Here is a 20,084-nt window from a genome sequence, read left to right on the forward strand (position 1 = left end):
TGAGAAAATGCCGGGATGTCGGGGGCCGGCGGGACTCTGGGCCAGGACGGGCCGGCGGCTGCAGTCCCAGCGGGTCCCGAAGGGGTGGGGTGGAGGTTCGGGCGGGACCGGGGGCTCGGCGGGGGGCGGCAGGAGCTCGGGGCCGGGCCGGGCCCGGGGAGGCGGCGGCGGCTCCGGGAGCACGGCATGAATCAGCGGCGGGTGCGAGCTGGGCGGTCCGGCCGGCTGGAGCGGCTCGGAGGGGCGCCTCGGGCCGGGCGGCGTCGGGCTCGCGGTGCCCGCCCCCTCGGTGCCCCCGCCCCTCGCCCCCGCCCCCTCCGCGGCGGGCCGGGCCGGGCCGGGCGGGCATGGTGCGGCGGCGCCGCGGATGGCGCTGAGGCGGAGCATGGAGCGGCCGCGGCCGCGGCTCCGGCTCCGGCTCCGGCTCCGGCTCCCGCCGCTGCTGCTGGCGGGACTGGCCGCGCTGCTGTTCCCGGGGCTCCCAGCCGCAGGTAGGAGCAGGGGCCGGGGGGGCGGCTGGGCAGCGAAGCCCGGGACTCGGGAGGGGATGGAGCCGCAGCCGAGGCGGCCGGGGGTCCGGCTTCCTAGGCGGCCGCGGCCTGCGGGGTCGGACGTGGGGCGGCCGAGGGGCCCAGGCGGGGGGCTCGGGGGCCCTGGTGGCGGCGGAAGGCCGAGCGATCCATCCCTGGGGAGGGGGAGGGCGGCAGCCGTGGGCAGCTGGCCGCCCGGGTCCCCACCCCCAACTTTCTCCACCGAGATGGGCAGAGCAGCAATAGGGGAATCGGACGGGGGCTGCAGGCGGGGGACTGGGCTCTTGACTTTCCCGCCTCCTTTTCCAAGAGGAATAGTTTCTTTCTTTTTTTCGGAAGTCTCAGGGACCCTTACCCTCCCACACGAACGATACACGCGGGTCCCCCTCTTAGCCACAGCTACCTAGTACCAAAGGGGGCACTGCCGCCCCCACTCCGGACCTCTCCGGTATGTGGACTTCACAGTTGGTGGGAAACGTGACACCCTGGTGCCCAGCCCCATGAACGAATACAACATATATTGGATCACAGGGAAGGGTTTGGGCAACACCCTTGGTAAAAACCATACCAGAGTGTGGGGGAAGACACCTGGGAGAATTTTATCGGCCATGGGTGAATGGTTTATCAAGTCTGGGGCTAAGCCCATAGCCTCTGCCAGCCCTAGCACCCATGTAGGAACCTCATCCTCAGATTTTCTTCAGTCACAGGGCAAGTCTGGCAGAGGGACTCTCACACTCTCAGACCACACCCCCTGCACCGTAATTGAGGGCTGCAATGGGGGGTCCACGGGCATCAGGGACTGCCTGAGCAGTAAATGATTGTCCTGTGTACTCACCTCCTAGCTTTCCAGATTCCAGAAGAGAACCTTATGCCGAGAGAGAGAGAGAGAGAGAGAGAGAGAGAGAGAGAGAGAATGACTCTCTGTGTGTTGATCACAAAGCAAAGGAGAGAAGAGAAAAAAACTAGATAAGGAACTCCAATATCCTTATACACAACCTCTCTCCAGAGAAACAATGGGGTTGGAAGAGAGGATTTTTCTGTTGAGCAGTGGAATTCTAGGACTTGCAGAGGCTTGGGGCACTGGATAACTGTGCTGGGGAAATAACAGTGTGATGTATTGAAAAGAGCTCTGAATGGGTAGATAGGAAGCACCCATGCTCAGACTGAATCATCTGTGAAGAGATCAAAGTCAGGTCTCAACTCTGAACTTCAGTTTCTCTATTTATAAAATAGGGTTGATAGTATATATCTTATAAGGGGATCAAATGAAATATTAAGAGTTTTACAAACCAGGCTTTAAATGTCAATTATTATGTTTCAACTGAGGAAAAAGGGCTTAGAGGTCTGGGATTGACCTATGATTCTAGTATGGGCCTTTGCTCCTTCTATGAAACTCATTCTTCCATATTTCATAGACCTTTTATACCCACAACCTTCGTACATTCAGGTGTTAATGCAGTGGATGGATGCTATATATGTGATCTGACATGCTTTGGCAAACATATGGTTATCTGCTTCCAGGGAACACTCCCCTCCTCCCTTTTTCCTTCTTTTATTTGGCAAGGTGGGATGAAGAGACAGCTAACTCTTAAGAGAGTAGCAGAGTTGAGGAAGCACAGGGATAGAGTATCTAATAGACAGTTACCCTAGCCATTCTCAGGGCAATTTCCGGTCACAATCTTGGAGAGAATTCCTAACTACCTTCCAGTTCTGCTAGAACAATCTGGAACCTTGATGGTGATGTGCTATTCGGGAGACCCACTTTGTCCCCAGTTTCTTTAGAGTTGGGAGGGAAAGGGAAATGCTTAGACATTATCCTGATATGAGCCTGGCTCACCTTTCCTCCTAGTGAGAATATCTAGGGGCAGAAAGGAGAATCAGCTTAGCAGAGAAGAATGGTAGAGAAGGTGTTCCAGGAAGAAATTGCACTAAATTTATCTTGGATGACTGGATCTGTGCAACCTCCCCTTTCATACCTTTATGTCCGGGTTCATTCTTGCCAATGTCTATGAGGATGTGGATCCCACTGGCCTGAAATACTTCCAGAAATGGGAAAAGGGAGGCAGAGCAGTGGGCTCTATCTTTTTCATCCTAACCCATCTTAGCTCTACTTCTCCTTTTCTCAGGCCTGAAGCTCATTGGGGCCCCTCTGAAGCTGACAGTTTCTCAAGGGCAACCAGTGAAGTTGAACTGCAGTGTGGAGGGATTAGAGGACCCTGAGATCCAGTGGGTCAAGGATGGAGTCTTGGTGCAGAGTGTGGACCAAGTCTACATTCCCATCAGTGAGCAGCACTGGATTGGCTTCCTCAGGTACAGGACAGGACGGGGTACTGAGGACCTCAAGAAATGCTTCTTAAAGATGACTTTTTTTTTTGAGTTGAGTTTTAAAGGATAGGTCAGAATAAGTAGAGAAAGTTGGTTTTATTTAGGTTTTGTGGTCATTTCTTTTTGTTATGGTCTTGGGGAATCACTTCATTCCATGAAATTCTGGAATTTTATTTAGTCTTCTTTGGGGGATTTTAAGAGAAGGGACCCAAGAAGTCTGAATCCACTAGGGTTGGGCTAGCAGAGCTGTCCCCTCCTCCTACCGTGGGGAACTGAATTCCTTGTTTTCACTGCAGCCTGAAGTCAGTAGATCGATCGGATGCTGGGCGGTACTGGTGCCAGGTGGAAGATAGAGGAGAAACAGAGACATCTCAGCCAGTGTGGCTTACAGTAGAAGGTGAGGAGAGTTGATGGAATAGCCTGGCAAGGGCAAAACTCATGTCTCCTGGTGCCCACAGCCCCAGAAAGCAAACGGAAAGACTGAATTCTCCTCCTGCTTAGCACAGGGATAAGCTATGCTACCCTGATCTTCCACCTACCCATGGCAACACATGGCCTCTGAAGGAAATAAGATCCCTGACTTTTCAGGTCAGCTTCAGAAATAGGCAGACCCCCCCCTCTCAAAAAAAAAAACCCAAACCCAAAACAAAACTAGGAGTCTGTGGTTCAAACAAAGCTTTAGGGAGCATCAAGGGGCCCTGTGATATGCCACGAATGAAGGCTCTCTCTGTTCTTTGGGCAGAAGGCCTAATGTACCCTGTCCCTGGCCGGACTCTGCCCTGACAAGCTTGCCTAGGACCACGGGAAGAGTTAGAGGAGCAGGGGGGAGGGGAAGGGGAAGATATGCAGCTGCACCAGCTCAGTTCTGTTCAGCTGAAGAAAACAAAGTGACTAAGAAGTAACAAAGGGCTTGGAACTGTAGCTGGGGCTGGGGCCTGCCAGCACAACCCAGCAGCAGCTCCCCCACCTCCCCGCCCCTGCAAGCCCTCCTTACTTGTCCTTAGCGATGCTTCAGAGAGGGTGTGGGGGTTTGTTGAGGATGCCTTCTGTGCATGGGGAGGGGAGTTGAAGAGGAATGAATGGTGAGCTCACTACCTACCGAGGGCCCTCCCTTGGGGAGGAGAGTCTTCCCAGTGGACTCTTCCAGATGTGCAGATTCCTTAACCCTGGGAATCAAAGGAACCCTTTTCCTTTGGAGATCTGTTTATTCCACATTTAACCAAAAAGTTCCTGGGGAGCTTTCTGTTGATATGGGAGCTTTATGATATGGGAGTGTTGGTATGTTTAAGGAGGTGACAACAATCCTTTTCTTTCTAGGTGTACCATATTTCACTGTGGAACCAGAAGATCTCACAGTGCTCCCTAATGCTCCTTTCCAATTGTCATGTGAAGCAGTGGGGCCCCCTGAACCTGTGACCATCTTTTGGTGGAGGGGAGGCACAAAGGTGGGAGGACCTGCCCTCTCTCCCTCCATTTTGAATGTTACAGGTGAGATCATTCTCGGGAAGGCAGGAGAGAGAGGGCAGAACCACTCTGGGAGTAAGCCAGCCCTTGACTGACTTGGGAGGGTGATAGGAGAAGGGTAGTTGTCAGAGGAGGCCCCCCATTTAAAATCATGTCTCTTGAGTTTCTCCTGGATAAAGTGATCCCAAGCTTCCTGACCTGGTGCCTCACTTCTTGAGCTATGCTAAGAGAAAGATTCATTAGTCAGGTATGTTTTTCTGGGTAGAATGTTCCTATTTGTGGTAGCTTAGGCTTTGCAAGTAGAGATAGGGGCTAATTTATTCCTCTTTGACAATGGAGACAGAACAGATACAACCATCCCTGAGAAGAGGAAATAGGGGGACTTGTTGCTGCCCCATCCCCCCAAGGAAGGAATCAGGAATCAGTCCATGTTTGAGTAGGAGGAAAGTCTGGCAGAATCGAAGAAGCCATACGGTAGCTTTTTTACCCTGATCAGTTTCTTCATCTGATCAATCCTCCCCCCCCCCCCCAATAGCCTTATTTCCAATCACATCTACATAGAGCATTATAATGGATGGAATGCTCAACCTGGCCCTAGGTTTGAACCTTGCCTTGGATAATTTACTGACTGTGTAACCTTAAGCAAGTCACTTAAACCTGTCTGTGCTTCAGTTTCCTCATCAATAAAATGGGAATAATAATAATAGTTTCCACTTCATAGAGTCAATTATGAGGTTTCCAGGAGACAACGTATATTTTTTACATCATAAACCTCAAAGTGCTGCTTAAATGTGAGCTATTATTATTCTATTCAGATCCCTCTGCAAACACATCACAGCACCTACATTTGTGAAACACCTTTAAATGAAAAAGATTGACATTTTTTCATTGAGTTTTGAGTGGGGGTGGGGTGGGGGAAGAGACCAGAGACTAAGCTCTGAGTGAGCATGGCCGGGAGTGGAAATGGGTTTTATCTGGATCAAATTTTACAAGTCTCCAAACTGCCCAGAATCTTGAGAAGAAAGCAAGAGGTGGAATCCTAGTGGATGGGAATTGAGGAAAACAGAGAATTGTCAGCTCTGGGTAACTCTGGACTGCCAGGTGAGAAGTGCCTGACTTTCCTCAGTGAGGTTGGTGATGGAAGTAAAGGATAGGGTAACAAAGGTTTGGGGTAGATGGTCATTAAGAGAGGAAATCCAGGCTGTCTTCAGGTTTTCTTTGGTTAGAAGCTGGAAGACAATTCTTTTGTCAAGAAGCATCTAATCTCTGCAGAGCATACTGGGTACCAAAGTGGGACGCAAAAGATCTTGAAGACACAGCCCCTCCCTCAAGGAGATTAGAGTCTATTTGGAGAGGCAAAACAATTGCAAAGCCTAGAATCTGGGAAGGCAGATTAAACAAAGAAGGCAGGATGGTTTATGCAAATATATATAGCGAGGAGGAAATTTAGATTCTCTTTCCTATAGATCGAAGGACTTCTTAGAAGGTCATTGTCATTTGAACCACCTGCTTCCAAGATCTGAGTTATCCCCTCTCCCATCTCCTCACCAATTCTGTAAACTCATATATACATCACCTATTCTCAGACTTAGTGACCACCTTTAGGCTGACCAGGGTTCTCTGTGTGATCTCCAGGGGTAACCCAGAGCACTGTGTTTTCTTGTGAAGCCCATAACCTGAAAGGCTTGGCCTCTTCCCGCCCAGCCACAGTCTATCTTCAAGGTAAGAAATGTAGGGGGGTGGGGTGTGTGTGTCTGTGTGTGTGTGTGTGTGTGTATGTGTGTGTATATTTCTCTGTGTGTGTGTGTGTGCTCTTGTGTATGTCTGTGTGTGTGTGTGCTCTTTTGTGTTTGTGTGTGTGTATCTGTGTCTGTGTGTCTATCTGCAGAGGAGGGAGATGAGGTTGATTGAAAGATTATAATTGCAAACAGAGAGGAAGCTTTACCTCTTGGCCTTAAACTCTTCTCACTCCTGGGAGCCTTCTTGGCTGAGGTTTCCAGGAGGAGGGGCTACTACTTGGCATGTGTCCCCAGCCCCTGTAGTGGGAGCACCTGAGGCACAGCCATAGCTGAGATGAGAATAGAAACCTGACGTCACAGAGCAGATTCCCCATCACGAAGCCGATTCCCTGGGAGGGAGGAACAGCTGGAGCTGGCCAGGACTCAGGTTTGGCCTCTCCCTCTTTCATCCCTTTCAGAGGGCAGAATGGCGGTAGAGGAGCTCTGCTCAGGTTGGTGATCAGTGGGATGCTGTTGGATTCCCCACTTCCCTCTAAAGCAAGGGATGTGAAAAATGCGCTTTTTGACTGTTTGTGTGTGTGTGTGTGTGTGTGTGTGTGTGTGTGTGTGATTGAGAGAGATAGATACCTATACATGGCAAGGGCGGCCTGCTACTGAAACAGATGTGTCTTTTACATTTGTGGACTCTGGGCTGCTCCCCTCCCTGCCCCCACATCACTAGCCTTGGTCAGGCAGGCTTCTGGTCACAGAGACTACATCACAGAGATGGCCTCATGCTCTATTCCAGGCTCTGTTCCAAGCATGGCAGCTATTCTGTGTTTCCTGCTATGAGAGAGAGAAAGACCTGCACTCATGTGGACTCTTCCTGAGCTCTAGCACAGCCCCCATGTGTTAGGTGCTAAATAACTCATGCATTGGTTGAAAAGCTTGGGAGTGGTGGGAATGGGAGGAAATATTCCTTAAGATTTAACTAAAGGAGGCATTAGCTCAAGGTTTAAACCTTGCTTATTTTTCCTTCTTGTCTCCTCCCCCTCCTCCCCCATGTTCCTCTTCTTTTAAGCTCCCTGACTTTGTGACTTCCAGCCCCTTCTTTCTCAGAGAGAGAGGAAAAGAGAGACAAAGACAGCTCCCACACAAGAGCAGTCACTATGACTGGAGGCATATGCATATGGGGTTTTGAGCAGCCCTATTCTGTTTTAAGATATTCCAATCTTGGGGGTCAGCCCCCAGGGAGTGTAAGGAAGCATCTGGAACCTAAAATTCACAATGAAAGGCAAAGAAGCCAAGAGACATACCAAAAAAAACCCAAGAAATAAACCTCTCAGATCACTCCAGATTGACCCCAGATCTTCCCTCTCTTGCAGCGCTTCCAGCAGCACCCTCTAATGTAACCGTAACCCGGCTATCTAGCAACAATGCCAGTGTGGCTTGGATTCCTGGCTCTGATGGCCGGGCTCTACTCCATTCCTGCACAGTGCAGGTATGGTTTTGGGAAGGTGGAGATTAGAGGTCTGCCCTGTTCCTGTCTGTCAGACTAGCACCTGTGTGATGATGAGTCACGCTCTTGTGACCAGTACTCAAGAGGCTTGAGCCCCAGCAGGATACAGATGGATGGGCAGGGTGTATTCTCTCATCATGAGGGCTCCTTGAGCTCCAGCAAAGCCTCTCTGGGTTTGGTGCTAAATAACTCATGCATTGATTGAAATGCTTCTCAGTGGTAGAGAGGGGAGGGGAGGGAAGATTCATTAAGATTTATTTATCTCAAGGAAGGAAGCATTAACTCAAGGCTCAAACCTTGCCTATTTTTCCTTCTTGTCCCCTATCTCTCCTCCCCCATATTCTTCACCTTTTAAGTTGCCTGACTTGTGACTACCACCCCCTTCCTTTCTTTAATTTCTGTGCAGGTAACAGAGGCTCCAGGAGGCTGGGAGGTCCTGGCAGTGGTGGTTCCTGTGCCACCTTTCAGTTGTCTGCTTCGGGGTTTAGAACCTGCCACCAACTACAGCCTAAGGGTTCGATGCACCAATGCCTTGGGGCCTTCCCCATATGCAGACTGGGTACCCTTCCAGACCCAGGGTCTGGGTAAGAGGACTTGGAGAGGCAGGGGCTTGAGAGAGCCAGGGTTCAGAGAGGGAGGTTGTAGGATTATGGTGTAACCTTATATCAAGTCACAACCACTCTTCATTTGCCTCATTTACAAAATTGAGGATTTAGTTCCAAGGTTCTATCAGCTCTAAAATATCAGTGAAAGGATAATAATTACATTCCTTGATGACCTATAATGTCTTTCCTCTTATTCCCATTCCCCCAAAGAGAGTGTAACTCTCCAGTTTCTTTATCTTCCTCCATAGCAAAGAGTATAGCAAGACCCTAAAATAGTGGGAATTTAGACCAGAGAATGGAGGTTAAGATTAGACCAGAAGGCAAGATCCTTACCCTCTCTACTTTCTTTCTTTTCTTTTTTTCTTTTTTGCAAGGCAAATGGGGTCAAGTGACTTGTCCAAGGCCACACAGCTAGGTAATTATTAAGTGTTTGAGGGTGGATTTGAACTCAGGTACTCCTGACTCCAGGGCCAGTGCTCTATCCACTGGGCCATCTAGCCCACCCCTCCTCTCTACTTTCACCATCACCATCCTCACTCCAGACAGTAGACACTCAGTGCTAATTGTTTTTTGGCAACTCAATGGAATGCTTAGATGAGATCTTGATATGGATATGTGGAAATATGGGGTCAGAGTGACCTTTCTCTTTTGGGTCTAGCCCCATCCAGTGCCCCTCAGAACCTCCATGCCATCCGAACAGACTATGGTTTGATCTTGGAGTGGGAAGAAGTCATTCCTGAGGGCTCTAGTGAGGACCCATTGGGACCCTATAGAATATCCTGGGTTCAAGACAATGGTACTCAGGTAAGAGTTGAAGAACCCCTAAATCTCTCTCTTCCCAATTTCCTTGTCTCTTCCCTCCCCCTGGAGCAGAACCTGGCAAAAAAAAAAAATTGGCTCTATATCCAACAGAGTGAACAAACCATTTGAAAGCTGAAAAAAAAAAAGATAGGCTTCCTGTTTCCAAGTCCATTTGGAACCTAAGAGTTACTTTAACTGGGACCCTGCCTTACCTTTAGCCCAGAAGGGGATCTCAGAAATCATGGGATTATTTCTCAAGCTTGTACTTCCCTAGGACTTTACCACTACTACCACTTTATATGCAGAGCAGGCAACATTCCTGCATTAACTGGGGGAGGATACAGATAGTGCTTTGCCTCCTTTCCTCAGTTCTTGGTTCCTTTGTCTTCATCCCCCACTTTTGTAAGCTGAGATGAAATGTTTGTGTGACAGGGAAACCCAAACCCTTGAAATCAGGAATGTGATAACTCCCTGCATGTTGTAAGGATTGATCCACCCTACCTCTCAAGCCCCAAGGTCTTTAGCTTGCCCATGGTTACTTCCTCAAGTTCTGTTTTGGGATGGGGTCTTTTCTGGACTGCAGGGTGAACTGACTGTTCTGGGGACTAGAGCCAACCTGACTGGCTGGGATCCCCTGAAGGACTTGACAGCCAGAGTGTGTGTCTCCAATGAAGTTGGCTGTGGTCCTTGGAGCCAGCCTCTGCTTGTCTCCTATCGGGACCTTGCTGGTGAGACAGAAGGGGGGGCAGGAGAGGCTATCTGATTGAATAACCTGTGGGAGGGTTTGGTAGGAACCTGGCTGCCATTTTCTTCTATACCTGGTAGACTCAGACTTCAGTCCAAGAAAACAAATAGTAATGAACCATGGGAGATCACATTGGGAGGAAAGGGACTTTCTAAAGTCCCAATTTTCCTATGCTCCTTTAAGCCCAGGATTCTTAATCTGAAGTCAGTGAATTAAAATTTTTTTTGATAACTGTTTTTAATATAATTGATTTATTTTGTGATTCTATGTATTATATGAATTTAAAAATATTATGGGGTTGGCTAGGTGGCACAGTGGATAGAGTACTGGCCCTGGAGTCAGGAGTGCCTGAGTTCAAATCTGGCCTCAGACACTTAACAATAACCTAGCTGTGTGGCCTTGGGCAAACCACTTAACCCCTTTGCCTTGCAAAAACATTAAAAACAAACAAACAACAACAAAAATATTATTATGAAAATGAGTCCATAGATTTTAGAGTGCTAAAAGGGTCCATGACAACAAAACACTTAAGAGCACCTGGGGTCTTTTTTCTTATTTATGGCTTCTCATTCTGATTTTTGAACCTGAATCTGAGCAAGTCAGATAACTTCCTGGAAATGTTTCTTGGGGCTTCTGTACTGGGCATCTGTACTAGGAACCCATTGCTTTTTCCTCCAGGCCAGCAGGGTCCCCCTCACAGTCGCACATCTTGGGTGCCTGTAGTCTTGGGCATTCTGACAGCCCTTGTGACAGCTGCTGCCCTGGCCTTAATCCTGTTGCGAAAGAGAAGGAAGGAAACAAGATTTGGGTAGGTATGGGCCTGGAGTAATTCAAAGACATGGAATTGGGACCCCCTCTTTCTGTCCTTCATAATAGGTAAAAGAACTCAGTAGCCTGAACAAGTTCTTTTTCTCTCTTTCTCTCTCCCTTGACCCCTTCCCTACATCCTTTATCCCACTAGGCAAGCCTTTGACAGTGTCATGGCCCGTGGGGAGCCCGCCGTTCATTTCCGTGCTGCCAGATCTTTTAATAGGGAAGGCCCAGAACGAATTGAGGCCACATGTGAGTCACCTGTTGGTGGGATCCCATGAGGGCTGCCCTTTTAGACCCTGTATTTTTTTTTTTTTGTGAATTCCTGTTCATTTGATTTTGGAATGGAACAAGTCACAGTACTTGGGGTGGGAGGTTGCAGAGTGGTATATGAAGTGGGGCAAAGTCCTATTCACCTAATCAACTTTCCATGAGTTTTTAACTGCTTTTTCCTCCTTTTCAGTGGATAGCCTGGGTATCAGTGATGAACTGAAAGATAAACTGGAGGATGTGCTGATCCCAGAGCAACAGTTCACCTTGGGCCGGATGTTGGGCAAAGGTTAGGTGGTTGACCATCTTTAGTGAGGGTGAAGCCTCTTGCCAAAGGGAAGTAGTAGGAGTGTATCTGAGCATTATGTGCCTAGGATTTAGAGAATTTATACCTGGACAGGGTGGAAGAGGGTGCTCTCCTGGATCATGGTTACTTGGAAGGAAAAAAACCCTTAAATTTAGACCTAGGGATGGCTAGGAAAGGGAGTCTGATCTGGGTGATGGGTTACTTCCTTCTATTTGTAGCTAGTTGTATGATTCCATGACCCTTTGATATTAAGCCAACTTCCTTAGCTCCTTGAACCCTATCAAACCCCTTGGGAAACTGTCTGGGAGGAGACCAGAGAGCTGGACTGGATCATGGGTTCAGCTACTTCTTTTGGGGAATAGCTTGGAAACAGAAGCTAGTCATCTCACACTTACCTGGTTTTATCCCTAGGGGAGTTTGGGTCAGTGAGGGAAGCCCAGTTGAAGCAGGAGGATGGCTCCTTTGAGAAGGTAGCAGTGAAAATGCTAAAAGGTGAGTGGGGTATAATGCTGAAGGATATGATTTCCAACCTTGGGAGGGAGTGGTAGGAGCAGCTCTAGATCCCCAAACCAAGCCCACCCCTATGAGCAAGGCTTGAGTACCTTTGTCAGCTTTGAAGGGGAGAACCCTCGAGAGCAAGCTCAGGAAGTTAGTATTTGCTCTGAGGTCTGCTTCTGTATGCCCATTCCTGAATAATACTTCTTCCTTGGATTTGACTCTTCTATCATCTATGATTCTGGCAACTACTCAGGTTCTCTAATCCTAGCCTGAACACCTCCAGCAAAGCTATGTCCTATAGTGGACCGGGACCCATGGAGAGGCTAAGTGGGTAGATGGATTAAAGGGAGGGGCTTGCCCCATTTGGAAGGCATTTCTCACCTCATTTCCCATTCATCTTCCTAGCGGACATCATCAACTCCAGTGACATTGAAGAGTTCCTCCGAGAGGCTGCTTGCATGAAAGAGTTTAACCACCCACATGTGGCCAAGCTTGTTGGTGAGTTGGTTTCTAAGGCAATCTATTCGAAGGAGAGGGCAACCAAGGGGAGGGGAGAGATAGGAGCACTAATAGGAAAGAGTATGGAGAAGAGAAAATGTTAACCTTACCAGGTAAATGACCAAGAATAAAACTGGGGAGTGGAAGCACACTAGCTGAAGAATTTGCTTAGAATGTTCTCTGCATTCAGAGGGTAAAAAGAACATGGCTGTAGAATCAGAGGACCTGGGTTCAAATCCTATGTCTGACACTATCTTTATGAATTTGGACAAAGATAGTGAGTAGCAACATGAAATTCTTCTGCCATAAAATGACAAAATCGGACTGAATCCCTCTAAGAAATAGTCCTACTGTCTTAAAATCTGTGATCCTAAGAGCAATCCCCAGAAACTATACAAAGAAAGTCAGATTTTCTGTAAGGAATAATGGGACCATGAATAGGGGGAGGTTGTTCCTTCTCCTGAGCTAGTCCTTGGGAATTAGGTAGTTCCCAAGAAGGACTAAGACACTGATTTTCTAGACTTTTAAAATGCCCAATGGGACATCTTCCAGGAGGCAATATCTTTTATTCACTGAGGCAAAATAGTGTGTTCAATTGGTGAAGCCTGAATGAATTCTGTATCTTGAAGCTAGGAAAGGTTAGGAAACCTTTAATGAGAAAGGAAAATGATTAGGGACATAGCATACTCCCTGTTTTCTGTTTAACTGGGCCGTTATAGAAGTCCTTTGAATAGTTTTCCATTTAACTGAATAACCAACCCCTTATTTTTCTCTACCTTCTTTTTTTCATCTCCAGGGGTGAGCCTTCGCAGCCGTGCCAAGGGTCGCTTGCCTATTCCCATGGTGATACTGCCCTTCATGAAGCATGGGGACCTACATGCTTTCCTGCTTTCCTCCCGAATAGGAGAAAATCCTTTTGTGAGTGTTTGCCTTGAAGGCATGTGTGTGAAGACTGGAAAGGAACATGGGAGAAAGAGCATTTGGTAGGCAAGACCAGGAGAGATCTGGAGGAGTTGGGACTTCATTGCTAGAGATGAAATGGGGACAGGGAACTTCAGAAGCTTCTCAGGAAAATTTAACAAGAGGAGGAGGAACAGCCTATTGTCAACTGTGAGTTTAGACCTCACAAGGATATTCCCTTTCAGGCCCAGGGAAGTTCTCAGGGTAATCTAGACTGAGAAGTATCTATTCTAAAAAGAGACTTGATTTTCTTTTCTTTTTTTCAAATTAAAAAACTTTTTTTCTTTCCATTTCCCCTTCACTATATAAAAACAATTCTTATAATAAATATCCATATTCAAGAAAAACAAATTTGGTCATATTAAAAAATGAGTATACTGCATTTTAAATTCATTTCCTTCCTGTCTAGAAGTGGGTATCATCAGTCCTCTGGAGTCATGGTTGCCCATTGTATTTTTCAGAGTTCTTAAATCTTTCAAAAAGTGTTCATTTTGTTTTTATTGTATCCAGTATACATATAGTATTGCTTATGGTATAGTCTCCTAGTTCTATTCACTTCACTTTGTATAAGCTCTTAGAGAGGTTTCTCTAAAACTACTTTTCTTCATCATTTCCTTACTGTATAATAATATTACTTTATATTCATATCCCATAATTTGTTCAGCCATCCCCCATTTGATTTTACCCCCTTAGTCTTTACTGCAAAAAGAGCTACTATGAATATAGTTGTGTTTATATGTGTGTGTGTGTGTGTGTGTGTGTGTGTGTGTGTGTGTGTGTAAAATCTTTTTCTTCTTTATTTGCTCTCTTTAGTGAATAGACCTAGTAGATATATAACTCAAAGGACATGTAGAGGAGTTTAATAACTTTGGGGGCAGAGTTACTCATTGCTTTCCAGAATAGTTGGAACCAATCCACAATTTCGCCTTCTTAGTTTCTTTCCCAGCTTTGCCAAAACCTCACCTTGGCAAAAGCTCTTCACCCTTTCCCCCTCCCTCTGATTTGTTGACACTGGAACTGAGGAAACACTTTGATCAAGGGGCTTTCCGTACTCTCTGTTAAGCTGTTTGTGGCAGGGCCCGGGACTAAGCTTCCTTGTTTCTTCCTGGCTAGAACCTGCCCTTACAGACACTGATCCGATTCATGGTGGACATTGCCAGTGGCATGGAGTACCTGAGTTCCCAGAACTTCATCCACAGGGATCTGGCTGCTCGGAATTGCATGTGAGTGAGCTACCAGGGGACCCAAGGGGGGTAGAAGTGGTGGTCATAGAGAAGAACCAGTAGAATGCACTACGGTTCAAACTAGATGGAAGATGGAAGGGGTTTGGATAAATGCTATCAGTTGTGGCCTGGCTATTATATCCAAAATTGACCCCTTTTCTGGTCAATAAGAGCCTGATACCTAAAAGTTACTTTAGTGACTGCCAACTTGAGAGTCTCTGCGGAGGAAAGGGGCAAGGTCATCCCCTTGATTCCATGCACTTTACACTCTTTATAGGTTAGCTGAGGACATGACTGTATGTGTGGCTGATTTTGGGCTTTCTCGGAAGATATACAGTGGTGATTATTATCGGCAGGGCTGTGCCTCCAAATTGCCTGTCAAATGGCTAGCCCTGGAAAGTTTGGCTGATAATCTCTACACAGTGCATAGCGATGTGGTGAGTAGATTTATTTGGGACCAAGTGGAGCAGGGATTTGGGTAGTTCAGATCAGGAGGACTGCAGGGTAGAATTAAGGCCAGTGTCAATAGACAAAGGCCAGGACTACTTATCCTTAAAATCCCTTAGGCTTAGGACTGGTTGCCTTCACATGAATTATCCTGTCCAGTGGTAACCCTATCCTTAGATAGTAGGGTTTATCTGCCCTCTGGAGACCTGGCCTTGACAACTTTTTTTGACCTTGATTTTGATCTAGTGGGCATTTGGTGTAACTATGTGGGAGATAATGACTCGGGGACAAACACCTTATGCCGGAATTGAAAATGCTGAGATTTACAACTACCTCATCAGTGGGAACCGTCTGAAGCAACCTCCTGAATGTCTCGAGGAAGTGTGAGTACTCTCCAGAAAGTTATATGGGAAGGGAAGACCCTTAGAGAACAGGAGACCAGGTTAGGTTATTGTGGATTGGTGATTGTATATAATCATGGCTACTGATAGAGATCCTTGGTTAACTTTTTCCCTGAATGATGATGACTCCTGCTAAGGGATGATGAAATTTTAGGTCTAGAGCTGGAAATAACTTCTCCAGTTATCTAACCTCCTCATTTTATGCTTGAAGAAACTAAGGTTCAGGGAGATTGTGACTTGCCCAAGATCACACACATCCTCTTATTTAAATCCAATTTTCCTTCTATTCTCCAAAAAGCCTGAGTTAGGTCTTTCTCCTTTATTATCTCTCATTTCCTTCCTCTTTTTCCGTCTCTTCTGGAAATAATTTTGTTTTGGTATTTAATTTTACCCCCCTCCCCCATTACATGGAAAATTTTAACATTCACTTTTTAAAAGAAATTTCATCTATTTAAGGCAATGGGGTTAAGTGACTTCCCTAAGGTCATACACCTAGGCAATTATTAAGTGTCTGAGGCTGGATTTGAACTCAGGTACTCCTGACTCCAGGGCCTATGCTCTATCCACTGTGCCACTTAGCTGTCCCCACACCATTCACTTTTAAAACTTTGAGTTCTGAATTCTCTCCCTTCCTCACACCCCAATCCCCCTCATTGAGGAAAGCAAGTTATTTAATATAGATTAAAAATGTGTACTCATGAAAAACATTACCACAATAGTTGTCATAAAAGTAAACATACACCCCCTCCAAAAAATGAAACCTCAAGAAAAATAAAGTTAAAAAAATAGTATGCTTCAATCTATATTCAGACACCACCATCAGCTCTGTCTTTGGTATGTATAGGATTTTATCATAAATCCTTCAGAGTTCTTGAGTCACAATATTGTTTAGAAAAGGTTAAGTTGATTCCAGCTGATCATCCTACAACATTGCTGTTACTTTGTATATAGTACATTGCCCATTGCATCTGCTCATGCAAGTTTTTTACTGAGATCATCTTGTTCATCATTTTTTTTTATAACAGAATAGCATTTCATCTCAATCATATACCAAATGGGAATCCCTCCAATTTCCAGTTCCTTGACACTAGAAAAGAGTTGCTGTAAATATCCTTATACATATAGGTCCTTTTCTTTCTTGTTTTTCATATCTTCTGGAATATAAACTGGTAGTGGCATTGCTAGATCAAAGGATTGGTATGGTTTTAGCCCTTTGGGCATGGTTCCAAATTGCTCTACAGAAATGTTGAATTCTTTTATAATTCTTCCAACAGTGTTTTGATGTCTCATTTTTCCTATAACCCCTCCAAACATTTATTTTCTCTTTTTGTTCTATTAGCCATACCAATAGGTATAAGTTAGTACCTTAGAATTGTTCCAACTTGCATTTCTCCTGTCAATAGAGAATTAAGACACTCAAAAAAAGATCTAAATAGAGAGCATTAATAACCTTATCTGACAATTGTTCATATCACTTGATCATTTATCAAATGGGGAATGGCTGTTATTTTTTAAAAATTTGATTCAGTTCTCTGTTTGAGAAATAAGGTCTTTATCAGAGAAATTTGATTCAATATTTTCCCCAACAATTGCTATTTCTAACTGTATTTCCCGCCATCTTATATTCCTCTCACCTCTATTTATTCTATTCTCTCTCTCCTTTCACTCATTCCCTACTCAAAAATATTTTGCATCTGACTCTCTTCTCCCACAATCTTTCCTTTCTTCTGTCATCTACCACCCCTACCCCACTTTCTCCCATCCCTTTCCTCTCCTATTTTCTTCCAGGATAAGATAGATTTCTATATCCATTTGAGTGTATGTTATTCCCTCTCTGAACCAGTTCTGATAAAAGTAAGGCTTACTCTCTCCCCCTTAGTCCTCCTCACCTCCCTCTTCCACTCTACTGCAAAAGTTTTTTCTTGTTTTTTTATGTGAAATAACTTACCTAAGTCTACCTTTCCCTTTCCCTTCATCCCATTACATTCTTCTCTCACCCATTAACTCCATCTCTTATATATTATTCCTTAAAATTCAACTCCCACCTATATCTTGTCTAATATATGCTCTTTCTAGCTGCTTTAATAAATGAGATTTGAATTGTTATTTTCATCTTCCCATGCAGGAATATAAATATAATTTGCCTTTCCTGTTTGCCTTTTTATACTTCATTTGAGTCTTGTAGTTGAATATCAGATTTTCTGTTCATCTCTGGTTATTTCATTAGGAAAGTTTGAAAGTCCCCTATTTCATTGGATGTCCATCTTTTCCCTGTGAAAGAGTATGTTCAGTTTTGCTGGATAGTTGATTCATGGTTGTAATTCAAACTCTTTTACTTTCTGGAATGTCATATTTCAAACCCTGCAATCCCAGTGTAAAAGCTGCTCAATCTTGTATTATCCTGATATCCATGATAATTGAATTGTCTTTCTGGCTATTTGCAATATTTTCTTCTTGACTCAAGAGCTCTGAAATTTGGCTTTAATATTACTGACAGTTTTCATTTTGGGATCTCTTTCAGGAGGTGATTGATAGATTCTTTCAATTTCTATTTTACCCTCTTTTCTAGGATAGGGCTGCCCAAAATGTGGCCTGGGAGCCACATGCAGCCTTCAATGTGAATTTATATGGTGCCCTACTAAATGCTTTAATAGTTGAAGCCGAGCTCCTGCAGAGTTCTCACTAAAATGGCAAATTAAAATATATCGTCTATTGTTTCAATAAAAACTTTTAAAATTAAGGTTGGTGTTCTAGAAAATCAGTTTTCCTTGACAATTTCTTGATATATTATGTCTAGACTTTAAAAAAATTTTTTTAAATTAAAGATTTTAGTAGGGGTGGCTAGGTGGCAAAGTAGATAAAGCACCGGCCCTGGAGTCAGGAGTACCTGGGTTCAAATCCGGTCTCAGACACATAATAATTACCTAGCTGTGTGGCCTTGGGCAAGCCACTTAACCCCATTTGCCTTGCAAAAAAAAACCTAAAAAGAAAAATTGTCTTATTATGTAATTCTGCCATATCTCATACTATGTTTCTCCTTAAGGATATCATTTCTCTCTCATCACATTCAACTTAGTTCAATGCATACTATGAGAATGATGTAAAGACTACAGACTACCTTCTGTAGTGGGTAGGGGAGGGAAGCAAGACTGGGGGAAAATTTGTAAAACTCAAAATAAATAAAAATCTTTTTTTAAGGTTTTTTTGCAAGGCAAATGGGGTTAAGTGGCTTGCCCAAGGCCACACAGCTAGGTAATTATTATGTGTCTGAGACCGGATTTGAACCCAGGTACTCCTGACTCCAGGGCCGGTGCTTTATCCACTACGCCACCTAGCCACCCCAACAATTTTTTTTTAATTAAAGGTACATAGAAAGTCTTTGGTCTTTGTTCAAACTCCAAACTCCACAGCTCTTTCTCAGAATACAGATGGCATTCTCCATCACAGGTATCCAAAAATTGTGCCTGATTGTTGCCCTGTTGGTATGAGCAACTTCATTAAGGTTGATCATCATTGCCATGTTGCTGTTAGAGTGGACAGTGTTTTTCTGCTTCTATCCATCTTGCTCAGTATCAGTTCATGCAAATCCTTCCATGATTCCCTGAATTTTCATTTCTCCTGGTTTCTAATAAAACAATAGTGTTCCATGACATAGGTATACCATAATTTGTTAAGCCATTCCCCAACTGTAGACTCTTTTTGATCATGACTTTCAGGTAGTCCAATAATTTTTCAATTATCTCATCTGGATCTGTTTTCTAGGTTAGTTGTTTTTCCTAGTGAGATATTTCAGATTTTCTTCTAGTTTTTCATTCTTTTAGTTTTGTTTTATTGTTTCTTGATTTCTCACAAAATCATCAGCTTCTGTTTGATCAATTATGTATTTTAAGGAATTATTTTATTCAATTTTCTTTGTAGCTCTTTTTTTTTCATTTGGCCAATTCTGCTTTCTAAGACTTTCTTTCCTCATTGACTTTTTGGACCTCTTTTCCCCAATTTGGCCCAGTCTGGTTTTTAAGATGTCATGTTCTTTAGTATTTTTTGGTATCTCCTTCACCAAACTACTGACTCATTTTTCATGATTTTCTCTCAACCCTTTAATTTCTCTTCCAAATTTTTCCTCTACCTCCCTTACTTGATTTTCAGAATCCTTTTTTAGTTCTTCCACAGCTCAATTCATATTTTTCTTGGAAACTTTGTTTATAACAGATTTGACTTTGTTATCTTCTTCTGAGTGTGTATTTTGATCTTCCATATGACCATAGAAACTTTCTATAGATTTTTTTTCTTCTGTTGTTTGCTCATTTCCCTGGCCCATGACTTGATTTTAACTCTTTGTTAAGGTGGGGCACTCCTTCCAGGGTGGAGGATGCACTATCCCAAGCTTTTGAGGGTTTTTGTAACTATTTAGGGACCTACAAGTTTTCAAATCTTCCAAAGTCTTATGAGAGGTTGTGACGATTCTCCTAGCCTGTGCTCTAGTTTATGTGACCACAAAGCACTCCTTTCTGCCCTGTAACTGTAAGGAAGGTCCCTGCTACATTGTGGCAGTAAAGTCTATTGGGCTTCTGTTCTTTTTCCTGGGAATGAATGGAACCCTAGACTGACCTAGATCTGAGTATGAGCAAAGCAACAGAGTCCTGCCTCAAGGATAGCAAAGAGACCCCTGTAATCTTCTTCCCGACCCCCTTATCATCTGTGGACTAAGAGCTCTAGAAGCTGATTGAGAGGCTCCCAAAGCCTGCTCCTGGTCTGCTGGGAGCTGGGATCGGTCTACACTACTGAGACCTTCACTGGACTGTTCTCCTATCTCACCCTGGTGTGACAGAGTTTTCCTGCTGACCTTTCAAGCTGTCCTTGGCAATTCCTGGGCTGAGGGGTCTGAAAACCACCACTGCTGCCTCTGATTCAGTCCCCCAGCTTACCCTTCTTGGCTTGCTGGGGCTGGTTCACTCTGCCACAG

General features: G+C 44.9%; 1 protein-coding gene across 2 annotated transcripts in view; it reads left to right on the plus strand.

The window, feature by feature from the left end:
• The first annotated feature begins 339 nt into the window (after positions 1-339).
• The window catches only part of TYRO3 (TYRO3 protein tyrosine kinase), a 33,595-nt gene continuing 13,850 nt past the window's right edge, over positions 340-20,084 (plus strand). Inside the window, exons 1-18 of one of the 2 annotated variants that reach the window (XM_074235142.1) lie at positions 340-491; positions 2,636-2,840; positions 3,152-3,252; positions 4,173-4,343; positions 5,955-6,041; positions 7,423-7,538; positions 7,963-8,140; positions 8,820-8,965; positions 9,546-9,690; positions 10,386-10,515; positions 10,669-10,769; positions 10,981-11,076; positions 11,506-11,586; positions 11,998-12,090; positions 12,887-13,008; positions 14,164-14,273; positions 14,551-14,710; positions 14,967-15,103. In XM_074235142.1, coding sequence (XP_074091243.1) covers positions 368-491; positions 2,636-2,840; positions 3,152-3,252; positions 4,173-4,343; positions 5,955-6,041; positions 7,423-7,538; positions 7,963-8,140; positions 8,820-8,965; positions 9,546-9,690; positions 10,386-10,515; positions 10,669-10,769; positions 10,981-11,076; positions 11,506-11,586; positions 11,998-12,090; positions 12,887-13,008; positions 14,164-14,273; positions 14,551-14,710; positions 14,967-15,103 — 2,303 coding nt within the window. In that variant the 5' untranslated portion in view covers positions 340-367. The remainder of the gene's footprint in view (positions 492-2,635; positions 2,841-3,151; positions 3,253-4,172; positions 4,344-5,954; positions 6,042-7,422; positions 7,539-7,962; positions 8,141-8,819; positions 8,966-9,545; positions 9,691-10,385; positions 10,516-10,668; positions 10,770-10,980; positions 11,077-11,505; positions 11,587-11,997; positions 12,091-12,886; positions 13,009-14,163; positions 14,274-14,550; positions 14,711-14,966; positions 15,104-20,084) is intronic. The other variant, XM_074235143.1, reaches the window with a different exon arrangement.

Source organism: Macrotis lagotis, chromosome 4 (assembly GCF_037893015.1).
Source record: "Macrotis lagotis isolate mMagLag1 chromosome 4, bilby.v1.9.chrom.fasta, whole genome shotgun sequence".
In the NCBI taxonomy this organism is placed as follows: Eukaryota; Metazoa; Chordata; class Mammalia; order Peramelemorphia; family Peramelidae; genus Macrotis; species Macrotis lagotis.